This window comes from Acartia tonsa, chromosome 12 (assembly GCF_053477335.1).
Source record: "Acartia tonsa isolate MP-2025a chromosome 12, ASM5347733v1, whole genome shotgun sequence".
In the NCBI taxonomy this organism is placed as follows: Eukaryota; Metazoa; Arthropoda; class Copepoda; order Calanoida; family Acartiidae; genus Acartia; species Acartia tonsa.
Window position 1 is genome coordinate 32,770,999 of NC_137271.1, and position 26,522 is coordinate 32,797,520.

At 31.8% G+C, this 26,522-nt stretch overlaps 2 protein-coding genes across 5 annotated transcripts in view; both read left to right on the forward strand.

Moving 5' to 3' along the window:
- On the forward strand, positions 1-18,490 carry LOC145334532 (kelch-like protein 25). The gene is made up of 21 exons (XM_080179992.1): positions 1-837; positions 1,296-1,410; positions 3,197-3,299; positions 4,244-4,291; positions 4,798-4,853; positions 5,166-5,233; positions 5,773-5,844; positions 6,202-6,271; positions 6,809-6,924; positions 7,222-7,348; positions 7,776-7,853; positions 8,593-8,668; positions 9,494-9,552; positions 9,735-9,809; positions 10,334-10,462; positions 11,744-11,831; positions 12,285-12,353; positions 12,860-12,948; positions 14,869-15,003; positions 15,428-15,577; positions 16,013-18,490. The coding sequence occupies exons 1-21, from the start codon at positions 728-730 to the stop codon at positions 16,067-16,069; spliced, it is 1,890 nt and encodes a 629-aa protein (XP_080036118.1). The 5' UTR covers positions 1-727; the 3' UTR covers positions 16,070-18,490.
- LOC145334533 (rho GTPase-activating protein 8-like) overlaps positions 18,483-26,522 on the forward strand; it is a 17,908-nt gene continuing 9,868 nt past the window's right edge. For 3 of the 4 annotated variants that reach the window (XR_013884852.1, XR_013884853.1, XM_080179993.1), the window contains exons 1-10: positions 18,483-18,580; positions 18,828-18,900; positions 19,417-19,522; positions 20,475-20,574; positions 20,929-20,984; positions 21,183-21,258; positions 24,423-24,500; positions 25,014-25,131; positions 25,313-25,413; positions 26,064-26,162. Coding sequence is in view for 2 of the 4 variants with exons in the window: in XM_080179993.1 (XP_080036119.1) it covers positions 18,859-18,900; positions 19,417-19,522; positions 20,475-20,574; positions 20,929-20,984; positions 21,183-21,258; positions 24,423-24,500; positions 25,014-25,131; positions 25,313-25,413; positions 26,064-26,162 (776 nt within the window). In the remaining 2 variants the exon portion in view is untranslated. The remainder of the gene's footprint in view (positions 18,581-18,827; positions 18,901-19,416; positions 19,523-20,474; positions 20,575-20,928; positions 20,985-21,182; positions 21,259-24,422; positions 24,501-25,013; positions 25,132-25,312; positions 25,414-26,063; positions 26,163-26,522) is intronic. The other variant, XM_080179994.1, reaches the window with a different exon arrangement.

A 26,522-nucleotide genomic window follows, 5' to 3' on the forward strand; every position in this document is an offset into this window, starting at 1 on the left:
ACAGCGCAAATGCCGAGGATAAAAATGACAACAAATAACTTTGAGAGAAATTTTTTGAACAAGTGAAATTTTTTAATTAGTGGTCCTGTCAAAATAATGTATTTCTTATCTTTATAAGTGAATTTTAGCGAAATGTGTTTTTTATGTTAAATTTAAACCTAGTAGGTATAAGTCAAATTCTTGAATTTATTTGAATTTGTATTGTTGTCCTTAAAAATGTCCTTTTTTTGTATATAGGTGACAGAAAAAGTGACCTTTTTAATTGTTTAATCAGTTTTTTTTCTATGAAAATTATTTTTTGAATACATAATTAAAGCTATATAATTGGTTTGAATATGTTTTTTTTCTTAAAGTTGAACTTAAAATTACTTACTTTATTTTCTAAACAGAAGAATTTCTTTTTGATGAAAAGTTTTCCTTTTTCTTTCTGTAAATTGTATCGTTTCCGAGTACAGGGATCTTAAGAATAAAACTAAAGCGATTAACTATAAAATTGATGTTCACACGTACTACATATCTATCTTTTAATATAAATGATTGATAAAAGACCGTTATTTCCAGCTTTGTTATATATTGGTTTAAAAGTTTGGATACTTTAAGTTTGAACAAACCAACCTAGATTAGTTTCATAAAAGTACACAAAGATTTAAAAAGCAAATAGTTTGTTTTAGAATTGTTCTAGAGATCAAAATGCACATGATAAAACACTAAATCAAGTAGATCAACAATGGAAGTTGATTTAAAATTTCCTACTTTGTTAAAATATGCCAAAACAATACAATCTGACCATGCTCAAAATGCGCTCAAGACTATGGATACAATGCGTAGGGAGGGCAGGTAGATTTATATCTATTAATTTAGCACAGATACCAGGGACGTCCAAGCTTTTTTCATTTTGAGGGGGGTAATAGGAGGGGTTTCAAAGGTTTGAGGGCCAGTAAATTCATGTAATTTAAAAAATTTTGAGGAAGGTAGAATTAAGAATTTTAAAATTTGAGGGGGGTAAAGTTGTAAACAACCTTTTACCTCCACGATTGAACGTTTAAAACGGAAGATACTCTATAATATCTGTCTGTCTGTCATTCTGTACTGTTAGGGGGTTTCATACCATAACAGACCTTTCTACAACAAAAGCGTAAGACTATGGATAGGTACAATTAACGTCTTCTTTTAGTTTAGTACTAGTCTACAAGTCTAAATAATTTTGTTTAAAAATGAATATCTTTTTGGTGTCAATAAATTCTTAAGTACGTTACTTGTCACTTTAGCTAGTTAGCTTATTTTTCCTCTTGTAGGTTTACCGATGTAATATTGGAGGCGGAAGGACAACAATTTTCCGCTCACAAGGCTGTGCTCTGTTCTTGTTCCCCGTATTTTGATAGAATGTTTCAACCAGGCTTCGTAGAACAGGTTAGAAAATTAAATTGATGATTTTCCGTAAGTCGGGATGTCAAAGGTACTAAAACACACTTCCAGCAGAGATATTTTGTTGTTTTATCTGTTTACATTTACTGAAAATGATGATAAGATTTTTCCAATTTAATTTTTTCTTTAGTTCTTTTTAATTTGTCCTTATTTTTCAACTTTTCAAATTTTTTAGCTGCGCTACATATGATTGAATTATTCTTGTTGAATTTCTAAAATTTCCTTATTATCATGAAAGGATGAAAGGGTTGAAAGTAAGATCTAGTTTATACGTATTTGTGGTTTCCTAATTTACTCATGCGTGTAGTTTTATTAATGTCATTTACCTCACTATTGATTTATTTCGTGTGCTATATTATTATCCGTACACAGTACACACACACACACACACAATATTCATATTTAGATCATCAATATTTGTATATTTAAAGTTGCTTTTATTAATGTTCAAATATTATTATGTTAGTTTTAGAACAGCAGCTACACTGCAAATAGGGTAAATTTACTCTTTGGTTGACTTGTCATTGCTAAGCTACTTAAAACCTGACGACTAGTGGCGGCGCCCGTAGAGCTTTCTAGGGAAGGGTACTTTAGAGAAGGGAAGTGAACCCTTCAATTTTATTTCCTCTTGGCAAGGTAGAAGAACCATCCCTAAAAATAGACATAAACCTTTCCTAGTCCTATCAAAAGCTCCACTGTAAAGATAAATAGATAAGTTGGCAAATGATGAAAAAATAATACTTTTTTTTATACACTTTGTACCTAATTTTCTAACTAAGGTAAATGTTTACATTTACTAGTTGGGGTATTGTTTTTATTAGGGTATAATTAAGCAGTTATTTATTATTCTTTACAACAAAATGATTAAGGCCTTACTAAAACATGGTTTATTACAAGATTTATTGTTCACTAATCACTTAAATGTTTAATATAAAAATGTTAATAGAAGGGGGGGGGGGTATTGTATTTGTATTAAGCAGCAGCGTGATGCAAGGGGTGTAGAAGATGGTGTCATATCAATTCCTCCCCCCAAGCAAGATATTAATGCACTGGGAATTGCTGCAGTGAGTAGATTTTCAACATCTCAATTATGACGGTGTGTGATCCATCCTTGATACTTTCTAGGCAAGTGGACTCATAACATTCACTCCAATACTCTTAAAAGTAACTTGAATGCACCAGGATCAATTCAATACCCTCACTGTATATAACATCTGTATTATGAAAATGCGTCACTACATGTCTTACAATTCTTTCTTTATTATCAATCAGCTGATTATTTATTTAGTAGTTATCAAAGTGATTTTAAAGCAGAACTTTTCTTTAAAGTGGCTTTAATCGTCTGTCTTTTGTAAAGGAAAGTTCTGGTCAATTTAGCATTGTTAAATTTGTCTTTCAATTTTAAATCTTTCTTTAATAAAGCATTTGTGACTGTAAAGTAATATTTAGCAAGCATAGCCATTCTATATTTAGCCCCATATGGATACTGGATAGTTAGTTCATTTTACCATGGTTGCTATATAACATATTCATATAAGGTAACTTGTACTTGAAGGATTTAAAGGACTGTCCGCAACACAAATAAATTTTGATTCGATCGCGCTTCTCTCAATAAAAAAATTTGCCTTAAATTGAACAGTGAATATTAGTTTCAGGTTATATTTTGAAAAATCTAGATTTTTTGTTGTTGCAGACACACACTTTTTTAACATTTTGTTACTTTATAAATAAATCTATTGTTGCGCTGTTCTATAATTTCTTTATTATTCAGGAGAATAAGACAGTACAGTTAAAAGATTTTGACAGTACAACCCTGAGCACCCTACTGGACTTCTTGTACAACTCAAGAATCACAATCACTGAAGAAAACGCACAGGAAAATTTTAAAGTCATGTTATGCCCTTTTTCAAAAAGCCCTATAGTTTTTACCTACCTTTTTAATCAATTCATTTTTGAAATGCTTTTTCGTCAATTATATGAACTTAAGGACTTCTTAAAACAACTGGCTCCCTACTTTTTATCTATGTGTCAGTCCCAAACATCTACATGAAAAAGATAGGAAAAAGGTTAGGATGTACGTTTGTTAAACATTTTGTAAAGACTGCAGGGCCAAAAATAAGCTCGCATTTTCATAACTTGCTTTTAATGGCGTATAATGGGATTTGTAAAAACTGTATAAAGATATTTTTTCCTTACCAGAATGAAAACTAATTAAAAGTGCAAAATTAAAAGGATTAAGTATGTAATATTCATATAGAGCAGGGGGAAGAGGACAATTCAAATTAATTATTAAAATATACAACCCTAATTTCATTCTCTATAAATACCAGCCAATAAAAACGAATTTCATATATTGGGATGGGATTATCTTCCATTGTCTTATCCCCATATCCCTGATGTTAAGATATATTACATTATAATAATCTTTAATGCATTAATTAATCTATTTGTTTCATAGTAATTTAATGATTAATATGATTTCCATAGATTCATGAATATTCCATAATATTCATGTCTATTAAATAACTATCCTGTTGGTTTTAAAAACCTTTTAAGCCATAATACCTAAAGCACGAAAAAAAATTGCCTTAAACAAGATTAAGAAATACTGCCTTAATGTCTTGTAAGTATAAAGAGGAGATTTTCTATAATGTTAACGTCTCTAGTACGCCATAGGTACTCAAAAAAACTTTCTTTTGCTGCAATAAACGCCTTAATATCTACAATGAAGCCATGGCTATTCTATAAATGAAAATAATACAGACAGCATAGTCATACCATAAACCTAACTCTAATAAAATTGACTCTAAAATTTTGAAGGATATATTGATCGGTGCTAATCTGCTATTATTACAAAAAGTTAAAGGTAATTTTAAGATATTTCTATATTGTTGTTTAAATGGATGGTTTTCTATATTAAAGGCGTGATCGTACTTCTGTATGTATTGTGATACAGATAGTTCTGACCGTGAAAGGCAAGTTAGAAAAGCTCTATTGTTTTCAAACCTCGTATAGATATTCGTAGAATATAAAGATATTATCCAATGCAAACTGTAGGTAGTCAATGTCACATGTTATGAATATGTGAATTTTCTTAAACATTCTGAATTCAAGATACTATTAATTCATGATAAAATCATCTTATTGATTTAAAACTTGAAATATTATTACTAGACGGATAAATCAGATGGCGATAGTTTAGTAAAAGCATTAGAATAGAATCTACTTTAAATAGAACAAAATATCATTGGTATTTGTTCTACAAGTTATGGATGTCCTGTAGTTATTATATTAAATATTTTTAAATAATAGATATTTTGCTGACTAAGCTCTGCTACCATTTGACTTGATCATCCTTGTTTTTATTTTTAGATGCAGCGGCTGAAGTTTTGATAAAATTAATAGATGACTATAATGTATTTAGCATAAGGAAAACATTCACATTTAACTAAAAACAATGGCACGAGAAAATGCGCGTAATAGACCAACTTTTCATTCCATTTAGTTTAATAAATTTGGGCCATATATGGAAATTTTAAAACCGCCATTAAAAAAAAAGAATTTTAAAGGCCAAACTGATTTAATTCCTTTCTATTCCGCTTATAACCATGTGTGCGGGCATAACATGTAAATTCAGTCGTTTGGTAGGTATTTGAGAACTAATTTAAAAATAGTTCTAAATTCTATAACAAAATGAATGAAAATATCCATGAAAGAGTGAAATATGAATGTTTTTATCTAGAACTTTGGCGAACATGTTTGTATGTGCTGAGCTAGAACTCAGAGCTAATAAATATATCAATGATAGGTTAGGTATAGATGTTGTGTGTTGATATAAATATAATAACAAGGACAATATAAAACATTAGGAGCGGATCAATAACTTCTTTATATACCTAATTAAAAAAATAGAGGTAATAAATATATCAATGAGAGGTTAGACCAGGGATCTAAAAGGATAAAACAATGGCCGATAAATTGATAAACATTCCCGGCCAATATTGATACACAAAATTACCCATTCTGTAGATTACAATCAGTGTTTAAAATGTTTGGATATTCAACTTACTGATACAACCAATCAAAATTCAATAGAAGTCCCCATATACGTTAAACCTACGAATAAGAAACCATCATTTTAAACCTTGGGGACCAGAGCCCAATGTCCTCTCTTTCCCTGGGTTAACACAGTTGTGTGTTTAAAAAAAATATCAATTACAGTATTATACATAAGTACTAAGTAGCGTAGCAATAGCATGTCTAAATGTGCAGAGTTATTTACAATCCATTGTTTACCGTCTTTTTGGAATCTAGGTACAGAAAAATAACACACAACTTTAAAAACAGGTTTGAATTTGTATCCCAGAGTGAAGACTTTAAAAAGTTGAGTTTAAAGGATGTCATGAAACTGCTCAATTCACAGGAAAATCAACATTATAACAAGATAATAATCAATAATGATAAATACATTAAAATGAATGAATAATACATAAAAATGCCAAAACAAATTGACCAAAGTGATTTACAGAATATTATATAAATGAGAATCTTTACCATAATTTCCAGACTTCTATCTAAAAGCATAACCAAAAAAGGATGGTGGTCATATGCACTTACTAGTTACTACGCTGCTATAAATTAGAAATATTATTAGAATTATATATATAGACAGAGTAAGGGAACCAAAGCTGTATCAATCTCGCAATCTCCTAAATGACCTGAAGTATTTGATTTAGTGTTATATCACCTTATCATAGTTAAAATGTTGGTCTCTTGACAGGATTTAATTGTCAGTTCTGAAGAAAGTATATTTACCTCTGTAGAACGGTGGATACTTCATGATAAGGTAGTTTATCTTTTTTAATCAGTAGTAAGTTGTTCGTTTGTGTGAGTGCATTGCATATTGCTTTAAAAATTGCTTTACATTTCAATTTTTTTTTTTCATATAAAACAATGATAAAACCTAACTTTTTAGTCGATAAAGCAAATATTAAACATAAACCTAGTATCTTTACTAAAAAATACTATGGGTCAATGCTGGAAGATGCTTAGAATCACTTGCTCTGGTTCGTGGATAGTCCTGTTTAAATCAACATCTTTTTAAAAATTTACAAATTTTATCTCTGAAATTAGAGCCTCTAATAACAAAAAGATTGTCCATCAAGAATATTAAAATTATTTCCAACAAGTGCAGTGGCTAGTTAGTTTGATACCCCCCACTCTTGTTTAATAAATTAGAAATGAGGGCAAGGGTAAAAGGCTATACTACCTGCTGTGCCCTTAAACTGCGGGGTTGCCGAATACCACATAGGTATCCTAACCCAACTAACTCAAAGTAATAGACAAACATGACATATACTACCCAATCCTTGTTATACTTTAGGAAAACCGGTTATCAAGTTTTGACGAGCTAACCTCTACTGTAAGATATTCTCTGCTTAGTGAACAGTACCTGGATAATCTGATCAAAAATAATCAACTAGTCATCAATAGCAAAAGGTACGATGACAGTCTTTCTCTACCTGGAAGTGCAATATTAGCTAGGGAGGGGGTATTGACTGTAAAATACACTTGTACCCAAGGTTTCAAACCCTTTTTAACCCTTTTAAAGAACTTTTGGTACTTTCATTGAATTGTGGTTGGTTGGCTCAGAAATAGTAGTGTTCAAAGGAGGGGGGGGGGGGGCATATCTGTGCTTACTAGGGTACTTTGTGCAAAAGCAACTCATGTCCTTAGTTGTATCTTTTGGCTCAGGTTTATACTAGGTAGGTACCTAATCATTTTTATATTTTTTAGATGTAGACAAAATATAGAAGATGTTTTGAATGTCAAGCGAGGGTTAAAAGAAAGCGGTGATCTATCTGTTAGTCTACAACCAATGACGCAACAATATCGACGGTCAAATCAACTTTTATTTCTACAGGTATTAGAATTTTAGAATTTGCTTAAATGAAATTAGCTAAAATGAAAGATATATTGACAAGTATGAATGCATGAATTGTTAAGTCCAACCATCTTTTAATCCAAACCAAACACACATTCATTTGTGTAATACTTTCCAATTAATAAAAGGATTATACAATACTAGATCCTTGTTGCTGTGCTACTTATGGATATAATGTACAACAGAGCTGTGATTCAGCATATTAATTTCATTTGAAATTGCTGAAAATTTGACTATTTTTGTGTTGTAATGTAAGCTTATTTTTTTGTGCTGTAACTAAAAGGAATTAGGTAAGAGAGGGGGAGGAAGAATAAATTGGAGAAATTTAACTTAAAATGGTTAGTCAGAATCCTGGTCTCTTGTTCCTGATAATGTACTTGTTTTATATTTGAACCTTCTATTACAGGGCACCAGTACATCAACTTGGTTCAAGATACCCCCAGTTCTTTATGACTTTGAAAAATCTGCCTGGTGTACTTTCAAGGTATGTTTGTAGAAATGCTACTTTTTAATAGGTAATCTACAGAAGGGGTAATTTTGTGAATCATTATTGGAGTTTTACATCAATTTTTCGGTAAATGTATTATCCCTTTAGATCTCTGGTCTGTTTGATTGTTGGTTATGCTTATGTGACCTGCTATTTCAGTGAATACAATTGAACAAAAACAAAAAAATGTAAAGGAATGAATGTACTGTTTATATAAGTAGTATTCTTAAAATCCAGGGATTTTGTTGAATAAGACAATTTATTTTATGTAAGTTATCGGTTGGAAAGTTTGGACTAGGGTTGGGCCGGATATCCGGTGTGGCCGATTATCCGGCCGGATACCGGACAATAAAACTATCCGGTTACATGATATCCGGCTGATTTTTGACGCCGGATATCCGGTTATCCGGCCGGATATCCGGTAAATTGCCGGATATCGAACGTTGGCCAGATATCCTGCCGGAAACGGATATCCGGCATTAGAAATCAGCCGGATATCCGGTATCCGGCCAAAAAAGTATCCGGCCCAACCCTAGTTTGGACACTATTAGATAAAAAACCAAACGAAGTTCGAGGGCACTAAAGTTTTTTAGTCAAACAGTTTATTTTTGCAAAACTTTAGGTACCAGTGTAATTTACAGTCAATGTCCTTCCCTTCTACTACAATAGTTCCAGTGTTACACCCCATTTGTTACACACATTAAACCTAACTAATAAAGTTTTTTAATATTTGTAGGTAACAGACCCGGAGGCGAAGCATCGCGAGGACTCGACCTTTGTAGCTCATGCCGGTACTATATATTGCATTGAAGGTAAAAGAGTGAAAATTTAAATTATACATTATACCTACAATATATACATACATTAATCCTTATTTCAAACATCGATGTAAGGTTTTTTTTTCTGAAGCCAAAGATATTGAGAAAAAAATGCAGGTTCGATTGGGATTAAGCTAGCTTTCTACATGTCTTGGGGTAATTTTAGGATATTTTTTTGACATTGAAGTAACCCCAACCCTCCCCTAGACGATAGGGCTAAGCCACTAGCTTAGACAGTTGTAGTAAAAACCAGCGTGGCGGATCCGTTTGATTTTGGTGCGGCTCCGCGGAGCCGTATCTGGAAATACGGCTTCAGCTCCGGCTCCGGCCTAAAATCAAGAAAAACTCGACATATTTTTTCCCCATAAAAAATATTTTTTATTTTTTACTTTTGAAGGTTTTAAAAGTTCAATTTTTGATAAAAAATGGACTTGAAAAACTTAAAAAGAGCATTTGCACATGATTAAACAGAGTTACCAAATTATTATTTATAAAAAGTCTCTTTATTTTATTATCAAGTTCGGAGCCGTTTTTTCACGAAAATTACGGCTCCGGCTCCAGCAAAATATGGCGGCTTCACGGCTCCCGGCTCCGCAACGCTAGTAAAAACGTCAGGTTTTTTGCTTGTCCTTCAATATCAAGCTAACAATCAAACCGATTGGGTTCTCCATTGTAGAGAAGCCACATCTTAAACTTTTAACCCACGGATAGATATACTTTGAATTATAGATAGAACATCTAAAACTTTGCTAAATTAGATTACCCACGGCCAACTTCCTATGAAACTAGTAGATAACTATTTATTTATATCCATTCTAGGTCAATATCAACGTTATGATGAGGAAAGTGGAAGTACTAGCATTGAGTTAAGCGGCCAGGTATACATTTTGTATAAAACGAACGGTTGGTTTTAATAGGGATTATTTTCTACAACTTTATTTATAAAAACTACTCCTTGCGGAGTTAGCATCATTTGTTTAAAATCTGTTAGGTAAGCATCGTTTAAAATCTGTTTTTATGGATTTTTGTTCCGCTAAAATTCATAATTGTCCTTTTCTAGGTGTACACTCTGACATTAGAAACTAGAAAAATGGAGAAACACTCGAGACTTGGAATTCCTAGGAAAAGACACCAGGTACACAATAATCAATATTTTATGGATTGAAAAACTAGTGGATTCGCCCTAGCATCTAGGGGATAGGGCCGATAAAGATCCAAAAACCTTCTGAAGACTTGAATATTTAAATAAAAAGCCTAAGACCATCCCGGGACCTATGTTTAAAATTCCCTAAAATTGACATGATATCCTCACGATCAAATAAAAGTTAATACTTCTTTATGTAATACTAGCGGCCTCGCCCCTAAAGGCCTGTAGGAACACTCGAGGAGAGGTGAAGTAAGTCACAATAATGATTAACAAATTTGCGCCTTCAAAGATTAAAAGTATTGGTGGAAAAGTGTAGACACTGCGTGTTTGAATCAACTCATCAAGATTAAATAACAGTCCCCAAAATTTTTAAGCATAAAATAGAGACCATGTTAATAAAACTTAAAGCACCATTATTGTTTACAGTCCAATTTTACGAGACAACTGAGCACAAAGAAAATTTTTTATCAGCTAAAGTCTTTAAATCACTATCATAAAAATATCTTTTTTAGAGTGTATTACTTGGAGATGTTTGTTATGTTCTTGGAGGCTCCGGGTCCAGCTCGATGCCAACAAATTCTGTGGAGTACCTGGACCTTTCCCTACCTGTCGAGGAAGGGGTGGGCAGAGAGTGGAAACAGGTACCTAGTTGTTTTAGTAACGTACCAAATCTATAAATCACAGGCATTGCTTGGTATGTAAGTAATTTGAACACATAGTCAGACAAGACGATATACTATAACATGGATGTTGCACTAAATTTTCACGTAATTTGATACAGGGATGCTCGCAGCTGGCTAAAATAACTATACTCCTGAATTACCCTATCCCCTACTTTACTACTAACTGACCAATAAATGAGGCCTATATAATATATTAGTAAATTAAATTGACGAAAAATTTTCCCCTGTCAATACATCCACGTTTGTCCGATATCCATTGCCAGACACACCCATTGTCCGACAAAGAACAATCACAAAGATATCTTTTAAGAGCAAAATTTCTTTAGTAGGTATAGACTTTAATATACAGTGTGTTTTTTTTTATGAGAACTTTTTTGAAAGCAATTTTACCCCACTTATAGTTATCAGAATTTAATGATTAATGGCTTATTTTCTACGTTTTTCAAGGCAATTAATAGAACAACAAAAAAATATTTCAGTTTTTATTTAAAAAGTACAGTAAAATCTAAAATTCAAAACTTAGGTGTCAACATCTAAAAATGGTTTTAGCGCATTTTTCTTATGCTCAAATAATCAACCTTTTGCAAGAATGGCTGCTAAACACTTCAAAGTTGAGATATAGAGCTAAAAATGTATACATATACTATTAGGGACATGTAATTGAACATATCAAAGTTTGAAGGTCATATCTCAACCAGGGAGGGAGTACTGGCCCCCCAAAGTCGACTACAGAAAATCCATTTTTTTAAGGAAAATGCGCTAAAACCATTTTTATATGTTGACACCTAAGTTTTGAAATTTAGATTTTACTGTACTTTTTAATTAAAAACTGAAATATTTTTTTAATGTTCTATTAATTGCATTAAAAAACTAAGAAAATAAGCCATTAATCATTAAATTCTGATAACTATAAGTGGGGTAAAATTGCTTTCAAAAAAGTTCTCATAAAAAAAAACACACTGTATTTATCTCTTCTACTACCTACAGCAATCTTATGGGATAAAACAATAGAAGACAATTGATAATATTATACATCCATACTGATGATAAACAAAATACTTTTTCTGTGGTTTAAAACTTTTGGTTGAAAAGTTTGGACAATACTTATTTGGACAACAAAAGTACCAAAATTCGAATAAAGTAACGTGGTTTAAAAACTTTGGTTGTCTATGTAATAAGTTAACGTTTACTTAAAATTGCTTAGCTACGTATAGACACAATCATCCTTGTTTTATTTAGGGACCAAGTATGTTGACCAAACGGGTATCTCACATGGCCGTGGAGTTAAATGGCAGTATTTATATAATTGGCGGCTGGGACGGTCAAGGTAAGTCAGTAAAAAAGATAGTAGTCAATATTACTAGCGTCTTGGCCCATAGCATCTAGAAGCTCTTTATTTGAAATTGGAGAGAAGTGTTTATATAATTAATAGGATAGCTAGTGAAAGCATTTTCTTTCTTTTCTTTTTACTTTTTCCTATGTAAATTAAATATGAAGGGAGCTTTTCTGAATTCATGTCTCTCCTCAATAGATAGCTCTTATCTTTAATTTAGTTCTTTTATTTTTGCTTGTCTGTTCGATTTTAAATTTCGCATGACAATTCCTGTAGTAGTCCGGTATTATTTAAAAAGCGTAGCTACTCTATAATTATTACCATTTTTTAACACGATGTTTGGCTTTTGAAATATGGATTACCAGGACAAATATATTACATTGTTATAAGCAAAGCATATCTATAATCAAAATTTTATAATCTAGATAATAAATTTTCATTTTTAAGGAATGGTAAAAACGGTGGAGAAATTTAGTCCAAATACAAACTCATGGGAAACTATTTCTGAATATGCAGGTTAGAACTTAAGTAGCGCAGCTACATTTATTTATAGAACGTCCATCTATCTGTCGATATGTTTTACTTCAGTAGCCTGTAATTTTCTTGTTTGATGTTGACTTTCTTTAGGCAAAAAAACGGTCAGTTAAAAATCATTATCAACCCAATTTTATTCCGAAATATATTTCAATTAAAAAAGGCTCATTATCATCTCTTATAAAAGAGATATAATAGAAAATTAAACTGTGACTTTGATTTTACACTTAATAAAGAAGGGGGGGGGGGGTTAACTTTTGATTGTTGATATGTTAAACTCAAAAATAGCATTATTATTATAATGTGTCTGTAATAATATAGAGTAGTTTCATGTTAATCTATATTCATCAACCCATTATGATATTTAAATCGGTTTTAGAGAATGAAGAAAATGCTTTGTATTTGTTGTATGTTTTGGGATATTATTTAGTCTTTTATTACCTATTTGTAAAAATGTAAGGTTTAAAATGGTGTACTTATAATTATAGATATTCGAATGAAGAGTGGGATAGCAGTTATGGACGGGAAAATATACCTCGTAGGGGGATGTGTTCAAACCCTAGAAACGTGTTATAAGGTTTGTTTATTTAAAGTAGTGCAGCTACTCTACAACAAGGTAATATTGGTATTGTCTGTGTCCAACTTTTACTTTGTTAAATACAGTTAAAACGTGACAAATACAATGCGCAAAAGTAATTTTAATCAGCGAACGCTATTTTTAAAATCCTATTACCTACATATATAATGCAATAGGTAAGTTTTTTTTGAAGCTAAAAATTTCATTAATTTCTCAATTGATTGAATTCTATTTTACTTTAAATAGGTTTTGCGATGGTTTCAGACCAGTTCATTTTTAGATTTAATATTTGGGATGGCTTTAGGCTATTAAATGCCTCCCCCCTCCCCCGCAGTCCTTGAATTTTAGGGACGCGACCATTAGTTATATTATAATATAGAAGTAGTACGGGTTATTAATAAGAATCCTAAGATATCTCAATAACTACTAATTTATTTTAAGAAAGATTCACACAGAACCTATGATGGTTCTAGGCTATTTAATTTTCAGATTTAGGTTTTGGTTTTAAGCTATTTCTCAGCCCCCTTTTTGCCTCTTTGAATACAGAGCGCCTAGAGGCTATGAGCGCACCCGCAAGTATAATTGCAAAATAGTATGGAAATTTTGTTCAATTTAAAAAGTTTTGTACTTTGTAATGCCCAAACTCTGTAGGTATATTATTTTTGTAACACATGTGGTTACAAACAAATTATTAAGCGGTCTCCCAGTTGTAATCTTATTTTGAGTTTACCAGAACTTGGAAGAAGCGAAGCTTTCTACAATTAGGGTCTTTACGTCAGTATGCGAATGCCAGAGACTATTTATGCAATTTAGAGGAAATGGTAGGTTATTTTTTAATGGATAGATTGTTTATATCTTAGTCATGATATTTGGAACGTTGATTTGATACTATTTTATATCATACTAGCGGCTACGCCCCTAGAGGCCTCTAGGGGCATTTGAGGAGGAGAGAGTCGAATTTAATAATTCAATTTCTTATTTTTGATTTTAAAAGAAAAAGTAAAAAAACATTTTACGTTTGACGTTTGTTTTTCGTTGAACTCTCTTTTTAAAATTGAGATATTTAAAAAAAAATTAATTTCTCTAGGGAGGGTGGTGGTACCCTCCCCCAAAATAGTTATAAACCTTCCCGGGACATATGAGAATCTACCCTGTTAAGGAGAACCCGATCGGTTCAGCGGTTAGCGAGATCCTTCGCTACAAACAGACAGACAGACAAACAAACAAACAGACAGACATCGTTTTACTTTGTATTATAGATTTTTAAACTATTAGCCTATTTTATCTTTAATTGTAGCTAAAAGTTTTATATTATCCAAGTTTCTTTTTCTTTTATTTTGTTACTCTTGCTTTATAAATATCTTGAACAAATATAACATCATGTACATCTGTATTTCTAGTAAAATAATAACCAAAACAAGGGTGACAACATTCTTGAGGAGCAAAGCTCATAAATATAAAAGAAAATTAATAGCCAAGCTAATGAGAGCAAAAGAATATACTCTCATTTTTTTAATTATCACACAAAATTCAAAACATTTATCTGTAATAGCAACTGTGAAGAATTATAATTCTCCAACAGAATAATAGTTTCAAATGCTGCATAATAGACAGAAATACTTACATTTTGAGTAGTTGTGTATATGTTGATTGGAGACATGAAACGTGGAATTTACTTATTCTAAAGGACAGACGGACGGACATTTCAACTTATAGATTTGCTTCTCTACTAACTAAGGAGAAGGCATTTATATTTTTAAAGAAATATTTGTGTCCATGTGCTTCTGTCTTAGTTAGGAAGAAAAATAAATGTATAAGTATAGATGTATAACCCAGACAATTATCTGGCTCCAGTGGTGAAGACTTTTTTCGTTTGGTAGTAAATTGCTTTATGCTCTTTTATCCAAATTAATTTTTCAGGCGGAGATGTTTGATCCTGAATCCCTGCAATGGAAGCAGCTACCAGAAACTCATTTTGCCCGCTCCAATCCTGTACTCACACCCTACAGGGGCAAACTGTACGTTTTTGGCGGCGAGGGAAACTCTTATGGACAGGTTATACCTTGTCATTTTTTAGTCAAGGGCGCCAAATCTTTTTTTTTTTGGTTGGGTGGGGGCGGCACATAAATGGATATAGAATATACGTGGATATTATGATAGGGCAAAAATTGTCGTCAATTTATTAGTCAATTCGTTCATCCAGTAGGAGAGTAAGGGATAGGGGTTCGTTATTTTTAGCCAGCTAAGAGTTTCACTTTATTAGAGTAAATGATAAACTGGTGTAAGATCCAAGTAATAAATCTCGTGGTACATATCTCTTATATAGAATATGTAATTCAACTTTTTGTTTAAAATTTAAAAAATAGACCTTAATTGTAAAACCTAGGTAGAGCTTTAAATTACAACTTTTTATTTGAGTTTTAAGGAGCCGTGTTATTGTGGGGTTAAATCTAAAATCACACTATTAATTTAATTGTAGGTGGAATGTTATGACCCGGCAACGAACAAATGGGCCGTTTTATCGACAACCGTCAAACATTTTGTCAACGGATTCTATTCCGGATGCCTGATAGAGAAGCCGTGGGATTTTGATGTGACCATCAAGGATATGCCGGCTTTTACAGATAAGGTTAGGTTCATTAAACCCCACAGGGTTCTATTACTTAACACTCATAGAATTTTCGAAACTTTACTAAACCAAACATAAAAACTAGATTGCATATTCCTAGGTATGAAAATATTATCCAATAAAAAATCGTTAAAATATTTTTTTAGATTATAGGTAACATTTTAAGCATGGAATTGTACAATAATATGTAATAATTTTGATTTTTTATTAATAGTTTTTGTTGAGGTCACGTGTTAATGGGTTCTCGAGTCTTAGTCTAAGCCGCGTCATTAATATACAAACTTTCTGCCACCAAGTCAGTTACATGACGTTAATAGTTTAAGTAGTGGATTTTCATTGGCTCATAACATGGAAACTCACGACTAGAAACTTGAGAAAAAGGCTGTCTAATCAAATTTTTGTGATTCTGATAATATTTTTGTGTTTCATTTTCAGGTGTTGTCAGACGTTGGTCTTGAGGCTGTGAGGACATGGCAAACTATGTGGTCATGATAGTCTGTCATAACAGTTGGTCATAATGGTCATATTATTTGGTTATAATGGTCCTAGTAGTCACGATAGTCATGACGGCCATAGTATTCATGGAATTTGGTTATGAGTCACATCACAATAAAATGCCGGTTTTAAGGTGCCAGCAATTGGAGAAGGTGATTTCTAGAGCTGAGTTACACTGTATTGTTACAATTCGTTTCCTGCATGTAGCGTCTTGAAGTTTAGTTATGATTCAGCATTACCGAGCGTTTTGGAATCTGCCACAAAGCAGCTTACCCAACTTTATAGATTGATAGAAAAATGGAGCAAAGTTCATGAAAAAATCCAGTAAAAGAGTTGGACAGAAATTATTATGCATTGGTAATAAAATGAAAAAGCAATGCAGGCTGGCCGACTTAGTAAGTTTATGTAGCTTTGCTCTTAAAATGTTATTTGTTCAGAATCTAGATTTTCTGTATCAGTATTAAAATGTTATTTACTTTTTTTCTTACTCGTAACTTTTTAAAAGGATATTCTAGTGAGAATTAAATTTACTTTATTTAGTTGATTGATTGATTAGCCATAGTTACTTAGGGTTTGGCCCTAAGTAGTCATGGAGTAGGCTGAGACACTTTTGTATAGCCACTAGGGCTATCAAGCTCCACGTTCAAGCACATTATGACTTGACCCGCTATCTCATGAGAGCTACTCATTATTACCTCACCCTCGCCGAGTATGGCAGGTGTCCCAAATTAAGTCACCGTAATGAATGACGCTCTCCGTAGAGGAGCTTGGGATAAGGGTTGTACTGATATTATGTACTTGACTATTAAGTATCCAAACTTACTCAATAATCCCCTTCTTACACAACCAGGGGAAGTTGCGTGAATGTATTCAACTGAGAAATTCTAGTTGCCACATGGGTACTAGAACTCGAACTCTCATCACCGTAAGTCAGTGCGTTACCACTGAGCTACGACGCCCCTTACTTTATTTAGTACAAAACAAATATGATCTCGTTAAAAAAATATTTGGGAGATATTACACATATTAGGAAAATTTAGAAACAAAATTGTCTAAAATTAAATGTGGCTTCCAAACAACAATGTTATATTATATTTACTGACTACATTACAAAAATTAACACTTTTGATTGTTTAAGCGGTGCTTCCTATAGACATAATTATCCTTGTTTAATGTTTGACATTATGCAATTTGTCTATAATTATTTATAACACTTTACTGCAAGAAAATTCGGCAAAATTATAACAAGAATTATAACAAGTTGTTGCATTTTTGACATACCTGTGCACAAAAGTTATCTTTAAGAAATCTATTTTGATTAGGTACATAAAGTAAGGGCTCGTTTAATTTTTGTTTTCTTTGTCAATAACAATGTAATAAGAATGTAATTTTGTTTTTGGAAATTTGACAGTTTATAAAGCTGTAGTTATCTTGAAAGGGTCTCAGACTGCATAAATATTCTATGCTAACCACTTTCATTTATAACAAGGACAATTGTTGGCACGGCAGCTCAACATTGGATATACGCAAAGAGAGAGGGGGCTATGGGCTATTTATAATAACGTTCTCTTGTTTGTTGGCTTTAAAACTTTGGGGACTTTGTTGTTTAATTAAGTTGAGTATTCAAACGTTTCAACTACTAATTTTAATCTACAGAAGGGGTTATTTTGTGTGTTATCATTGGGGCTGTATATCAATTTATCGGCCATTGTCTTATCCCTTTATTTCCCGGGGATATACGGCATTAAAGGATAATGTAAATGTCTTTTTTATTCTTAATTGTGGCCAGCTTAGTGATTAAAGAAATTAAACACAAAATTCATACTCCTATATTATAACTGTGTTATAAAATAGATAACAGTTGAATTTCTTGTTGAAATACTTATAAGACGGAAGTATGAATATATTCTAATTTTAACGTAGCTGCGCTACTACAACCAAAAGACTTGTTAACCATTAGTCAATGAAAAGTTGTTAAGTAACAAAGTTTTGTGATGTTATTTTTTTTTACAAGGGGATTACAAGCGTTATTATTTCTGTTTCTAATCTAGCTAGGTAAATATTTAAAAAAGTATGTTAAGCTTTAGAAAACTAGAATTGCTACATAGAATTGAATAGGGATAAGACTATGGACGATAAATTTATTCTACATCTACAATGATAATAAACAAATTTACCACATATGTAGATTAAAACTACTAGCTGTAAAGTTTGGACACTGCTGGTTTTTAACTAACCAATCAAGGTTAAATAAAAATAACCAAAGTTTATAAATCAACGAATTAGAGTTCGTGTTTTCGTGAGGACAGTGGTAGATATTAATCAACTCTTTGTTATGATAAGGAATCCCAATTATTATATCTAAGTATTATTGGTCTATAATTATTAATATTAAATGTGCCAATGAAATACTTTCAGATAGTTTGAATAATAATGTGCTGGTTTTCAGTTCTTAAATGGCACATAGAGAATAACCAATAGAGAGACACTGTGCCGATTTATGCCATAAGGAAAGTTCCATTCTAGTTAATTTAAATGTATAAGTAGTGCAGCTACTCTATATCCAGGGTCTGTCAAAAAAATGATAAATAATAGGTGGCTAATTTTCATTTCTAAAATGGGCCATGGCACATAGAGAATAACCAATAGATAGACAATTTCGAATATGTCATAAACCCTAATAAATCCTTTGTAGATCTCCTTGTTATAGAAATCAACACATATAAAACTATCTATAATGGAACTATTGACTTTTAGTGTTGTTTTAGACATTTAATGTTAGAACCATGGAGCCGAGAGGTCAAAGTCTTACACAACAAAAATTTGAGGTGAGCCTAACATTTTATTAACAGTGTCTAAAGATACTCTGTTTAATTTGTTTTGTGAGGTCAATACTTTTTAATAAGTTACTTACATGTGGTTGTTACAATGGAATTATCATTACTTGGATCTTATACCAGATTAAAATGTACACTAATTAAGAGAAAAGTTTTAGCTGTCTAAAATAACGATCCCACAGTGCACTGCACACCCCCTTCACTCCTACTGGATCAACGAACTGACCAATAAATGATGTTTACATTAGCAACCTAAAATGGCGACAATTTTTCCCCTGTCATAATATCCACGTATATTCTATATCCATTGTTGTAACTTTTTTTAGAAGAATTTTCTAGCCCATGGTGAAAATAAGAATTTTTTATATTTACACACAAAAAAATCTTGAAATCAATAAAAACAAAAATACTTCTTAAGTTGAATTTTCATGATTACATTTAACATTAACGATTTTTTTTCTCCGATAGCTACGCTAATTATTGATATAATTGTTCTTCTTTATATAGGTAGAGGACCCCTACCCTAGCCTATCCGACTACCATGATTATGAGCCAGGCCTCGAGTTTGATGACTCAGAGCTAATGGAACAAAAACCAGAGGATGGGGAAGAAGGTAGATTTTTTTTCAAAATAGATTTTATGTTTGTTATTTTACTTTAGGTCAGTATAGGTTAGGTTATATTGTGTACAAGTTCGCCCAGCGTGCCCGCAGTAAGGGTACTGCAGGTATCGCCCCTCCATTCCCATTATTTTCGATTTGTGAGAAGAGGTTAACAGGGCTCAACTAGCACTTAACCCTATTTTCCCTTACAATTTTTATGGTTATCGTTGCAATTATTTTAATTCTTATCTTTATTTTTCTTATCATCAAATTTACTTCCTGTGTTTTAATAACCGGAGGGAAGTTAACATTATATTATACTTATTATTAAAAGCGATGTTTTTTCCACATTTAAGGTTCGCGCGCGGCGCGTGCGTCCGAGATTGATAACTCGTATCGTTAATGTATGTTAAAACTGTCCTATCGATTTCAAAATTAAGTTTTTAAAAACTGATTTCATAATTACAACATTATCTTACTCATCTAATCAATGGAATAATAATTCTTATATGGCATCTAGGTTCAATATTATAAGCAAATCATCTCTATAATCAAGTTTAAAAATGTATGTATATTCATTACCTAACACTTAACAGTATATCCTGTGTTTAAGCAATAATAATTCCGACACTCTTCAATTGTTAATGTTTGTTTGTCCTACAATCTGATTTTAGAGCTTTGCTTTTATGGATGTTGTCATCCTTAATACACTTATATGTTCGGGTATAGTCCCTTTCGTGACAACACCCCTTAAGGGGCGTTTCTTTATAATTTCACAGTAGCCTTTCTTTTATTTCTAGCCCCTGCGGGGGGCTGTAACCTTGCGGGGCAATCAACTAACCCAATAAAATCTAACCTAACCTAAAATAACCAATCTGCCATTTTGAAAATACGACGAATCGCCCCTAAAGGTGTGTTGCCACGAAAAACACTAGGTATACCTACCCATATGTTCTTATCATAGATATAGAAGACGATTTGGAAGATATGGACGGGCGGAATTGTATTGACTCTCCTATTTCTGATGGAACAATTGAGGAGGATTTTGAACAAGCACTAGCAAAGTAAGTTTGGGTACTTTGGGTACTCTTATTGAATTTGATTGGTTGGTTCATTAAGTAGAGTGTATAAACGAAAACTGATTTTTAAATATAAGAATGGCCAAAAGACTGACCTAAAGGGTTTAATAATAAAATATTTTTAGTGAGGTATACAAAGCAAATTGGACAAAAAATTTGGGTCAAGTTAAGCAGAGATAAGTTAACACCTTGTTTTGGCACACTCTGCTTTCTTTTCGAAATATTGGCCTACTCTGCTTTACCTGTCAAAATATTGGCATACTCTGATTAACTTTTGAAAATTTTGACCTGCTAAGTTAAACCTGATGAAATATTGGCATTTTATTCATATACTTTCAGTGAGGTACACGAAGCTGAACAGTTAGGGTCACCGGTAACTCCTTGTATAGACCCAGGTAATAGTTTTTTATTGCATCGTATAATAGACAGAAAATTTCTATAATACGATGTTGTGCAAGTGCATGATTAATCAGTATGGCTGAGAGTAACGGTTCAAATTCAGCGAATATTAATCGGCTTCGAAGCCATACTGAATGATAGTTTAAGGAAATAAATCAATTTAACTTCAATTTTCTTATCCCTGTAATTTTCAGGTCCTTTTACTGAAGAAAGAGAAGATTTTAGTGACATAGCAGAACTTGGCATTCTAGAAGTACTTGGTGATGACAGGTATAGATAAGGGGGTGAAGGGAGGGTACATTTGTCCCTTTCGCGTAATCCGTGTTTATTAGGCTAGGTACCTATTCATGTTACACTACTTGTACTTATAGGTTATTTGGGATAAAAGTATACTGTTGGGTTATATTTCACGTATATTTTTTGGATGGATCTACAGGTTTAGGCGCTATATTTTCTTGGTTCAACAAGGATAATTTTGTTTGTAAGTAGCGTAACTTTACTTAAAGTTACTAAGTAAGTTGGTATTTTAAAAGAATTGAAAGATGGAACTTATTTTATTGGTACAGCAGGGATAATTTAATGGTCTAGAGTCTAAATCAAGCCAAGACATGCTAGGTGTTTCTAATAAACTTATGAAAAAAATCATTGAAATATTGCTATTCCTCTCACTCACATTATAAATTTATCCTTACAGTCAGGCAACGTTCCAAATGAGCTCAAAATAGCCAAAGTTTTGCCAATTTTCAAACTTAAAACAAAAGAATCGGATCTATTAAGCAACATGTCTAATTATAGACCAATAAGTCTTTTGCCAATCTTCTCAAAAATTCTTGAAAAAAATAGTTGCAAATAAACTTACTGCATATCTTGATGAAAATAACCTTATTTACAAACATCAATATGGCTTTCAGAAAAAAAAGTCAACCATACAGCCCATTTTTCATCTAATAAATGAAATTGTAAAGAATAGTAATGATAAAAAGTATACAGTTGGAGTCTTTTGTGATTTACAAAAAAGCTTTTGATTGCTGTTCTCATAGAATCTTGCTGGACAAACTTTCTAAGCTTGGAATTAATGGTACAGAATTGACATGGTTTAAAAATTACTTAGCAAATAGACAACAATTTGTTTACATCAACAATGCAAAGTCTGATATGAAATTTATTAACAAAGGAGTACCACAAGGTTCTATTTTAGGACCCTTACTATTTTTAATTTATATCAATGACTTAGCTAAATGTACTACTCTATTTACATTACTTTTTGCTGATGATACCAGTTTTTTAATTTCGGGTAAAAACCTTCATGATATTATTGATATTCTTAATATTGAATTAAGAAAAATAACTTATTGGTTTAGAACTAATGAGTTAAGCCTACATCCATCAAAAACTAAATTTATGATATTTACTAAAGATGAATCAACAATTGACTTTGATAGCATTAGTATTAATCTTGATCACAATAATGATAACCAAAATGATCCAAATTTGGTACACAAACTTTCATATGTCAACTCAAGAAGTGAAACTCCTGCAATTAAATTTCTAGGTGTTTATCTAGATCCTAAATTAAACTTTAAATATCATATTGATATGATAAATAAAAAGATTTCACGCTCACTATTTGCTATAAATGCTGCAAAACATATTATTGGTGGAAAAGCATTGCAAACTCTATACAATTCACTTGTCCATAGTCATCTTACATATTGTGCCCCAATTTGGGGAAGTGCAGCAGCATCAACTCTTGATAAAATTGTAAAACAGCAAAAAAAAGCACTGAGAATAATCACCAACTCAAAATATAATGCACATACTACAATTTTATTAAAAAATTTAGATATTCTTCCTGTAACTCAACAAATTGTCTATTCTAAATTACAATTTATGTTTGATAACGTTAATCATAGGCTTCCATGTTCTTTTGATAACTTATGGATTAGAAATAGCACAAGAACAACAAGAGTTCTTAGAAATAATCAACAGTACAATGTTCCATTTGTTAGACTTGAGACATTTAAAAAATTCCCTTACTCTGATCTACCAAAGTTATGGAATGAAATCATTATTCCTAATACTAATCCTAATCCTGAAAATGATAATAATAATGACGAGGTTATTTATACTTTTAGCACAGTTATGTCAAGAAAACAATTTTGTATGAAACTCAAAGATTTTTTGTTGGAAAAACTTAATTTTATTTGTAATAGAGAAAACTGTTCTGAGTGCATAAACAGATCTTGAAAATTGATTTCATAAAAAACCTAGTGATTTTTTTAAGTAGGGGGGGGGGGGGTTGTCTTTTGGCGGGGAGGGGAGTGTTGTTTTTTTTGTTTTTTTGGCGGGGAGGGGAGGGTTGATTATAGGGCAAAGCTCAAAGTGGCATTCTATAAAAAAATATTATTTTGAATTGAGAAATTTCTGGTTTTTTTAAAATAATACAATGACAAAGGCTTGAAGTATTGCTTTTTTTTCCTTTTTATGTTTTTTTTTCTTTCTCCTTTCTTTTTATAAAAACTTTACTTATTAATCTTCAATGATATTTTAAAACTTGAAATATGGTATTAAAATTATATAGAACAATGATCTATCTTATTATTTTTCCTTTTTATTCTCTTTAGTTTCATATTAATTTTGTTTTATTTTTCTCTAAATTCCTTCATATATTTTTTTTCATTTTTCTTATTATTTACTGATTTCTCTAACATAATATAAATGTTTATTTGTGTTTTTTTTTACTTTTTTTTACCATCCTCACAACTCGATTTAACTAAATTAAAGTTTCAATTTTCCCTTTCACATTTAATTTGTTTTATATTCTTTTTTTTCTTTTCGTCTTCTTTAAAAAGGGGCTTCAGGAATCAAATACACTATCCCCATTTTGGTCAAGATAGTATTCCTGTAGCTCCTGGTGCATATCCTGAAAATTTTACTTTTTTTCCACCAATTTATATTTAGTTAATAATTAATCTCTTAGTATATATTATTTTATTTTGTATGAGACTAAACATCATAATGTAAACTCTAAATTGTCGATAGATAGCAGCAATATAGAGTATTGTATGTGCTATCTCCTAAGCTAGGGGGTACCTGGCAGCACCAAATAAACATTATTATTATTATTATTATTATTAATTTGGTCCCACTCAAACCCAAGTTAACATTTTTTAGGCTAAAACTATAGGTACTAGGTATTAACTTAGATATTTGATAAAATTGAAACTCTGGGAGACTCTTTTTTTTGGTAAATTTTTAGTAGAAAATGTCTTTTAACAATCTTAGGGTGTCAAATGCTCTATAGCTGTGTTAAATTAAATATATATTTCAGGATAGTTTTAACTTACATGAGTAAGCTGTTTATACAAACTTTATTTAGAGAGATAAACGCGTTAGTACGAGCTATTACCTACTCTATCTGTTTTGTTTTTTAGGAGTGGAAGAAAAATAATAACAGCCGCCGCCTGCAAACTTCCTGGAAATAAAGTTCTAAACAATGACAGATTCTTAAGGTAAAGTCAAGGATAGTTCAATGAAAGATAGATAGATATGCATTTCAACGCAAGCAAAAGCATAACAAAAAAATATATTTTATCCATGGTTTGGTAGTTTGATACCGTTGTAGGGCTGTTGCGATCTCTGTTTTAACCAATCCCATAATTACCCTAATTCTAGTAGAACAAATATATTGGTAGTTGTGGATATTAGGCTAAAGAATTAGATTTATTTTAACTTTTCAAAGGGGGGAGGTGGATGTGCCACTTTTTGAAACTAAAAGTAAAACGCGCATGATCTCAGCCCATAAAAGAGTTACAGCTCTAAAATTCGGCACAGCAGTTGCTTTTGTGAAGAACAGTATGGAACTGTGAAGAAACGGCGGCAGAACCGCCGCTCCCGCTGAAATTTTTTTACCTTTTTTTCGCCAAATTAGACCGTTCTCAATCATCTGAGATAAACTTTTTTTTCTCATAAAAATTAATACTATAGCTGCTCTACATAGTAACATAAATTTTTGTTTATTATAGATATATAGTGTATACCCTGGACCAGTATGTTGATATGGACTACAGCCTTGTTTATTTTCACCATGGACTGGTATCAAAAAATAAGCTACCCCTCTCCTGGATGTGGGGTCTTTATAAGGTAACAATATTAAATAGCAAAACTTCTCTATATACTACCATTAGTGTGCAATTCTTTTCTTTATTATATAATTAAGGGGTTTAGCAGATAGCAGATATATCTGTCTGTCCCTATGTGAACTACATTCACATAAACATATATAGTTTTTATTGCTGCCTTTGTTGTAAAATTATCCTTTTAGGTCCTTGATCGCAGATATAAGAAGAATATGAAATCCTTGTTTATAGTTCATCCCACCAATTTTATCAGAGTTGTCTATAATTTCTTCAGACCTATTATCAGGTTGGTAACACAATTGGATATAATCGTTCTTGTTAGCAATAGCACAGCTTAGGAATTTTAAGGGATAAGACATTGGACAGTAAATTGAAATTCTTTTCATGATTGTAAAGAAATACCTAATTCCATCTGGTGATGGAAATTATTGGTGAAAAAGTTTGGAACCAACCAATCAAAATTCAACAAAAGAATCTAAAGTTTTTGAGCTTAGGGTGGTTAAAAAACTTTTTTTACCGTCCAATGTCTTCTGACTCACATAGAACAGCTAAAATATAATTATGTTATGTCTGCGACTGACACCACCTTAAAATAAAATTTGAATGGTATTGCTAAAATTGAATGAACAAAGGGGGGAATTTTTTTCGTGTATTTTCCGTAAAGTTTTGTGTAACCGTTTAGTCAAATGCGCTTATTAGTTAAACTGTTCTTAGTTATGACCAAATCTATATATATATGACTTATTAAGCGCATTTGATTAAACGGTTACACACAACTTTATAGAAAATACAGGAAAAAAATGACCCCCTTTATTCTCATCTATAGGGTTTAACTAATGTACAGTACATATATTTCTAAGTGAAGGGAGGGAAAACAGATAAACCTCTTTAATAGATCAGAGGTTAAAATTAAATATCTTTAAATCTTGTTTCCAGTGCAAAGTTTGGACAGAAAGTGAAATATGTGAACCAGTTACGAGATCTCTCCGCCCACATGGACCTTGACAAACTACCCATACCTAAGGAGGTCATTGAGTAAGTATTTTTATGTCTTTTTTATAAAAAAAATGGCATATAGTTTTCCCTTCTTCCACCAATACAGAAATATTTTTTTATTGCTTACTCGTCGTTTTTATGGCCTATGTTTTACAGTTGTTATGGCTTTTTACAGGTACATGGGAATAGGAATCTGTCAGAGTTGTATTTAATCAATCCAACCCACATACTCTATTTCTTCCTTTCATAACCTTTTAAAAATTTTACCCTAATCTAATTCACCAATAAAGTTTACCTCTATTTTACAATGACAAAATAAAGAGATCAAGATAGTTTGAACTGTCTTTGTGAAAACTTTGGAAGATAGGTATTAGGTATTTTTTTCTGGTGCTTGATATG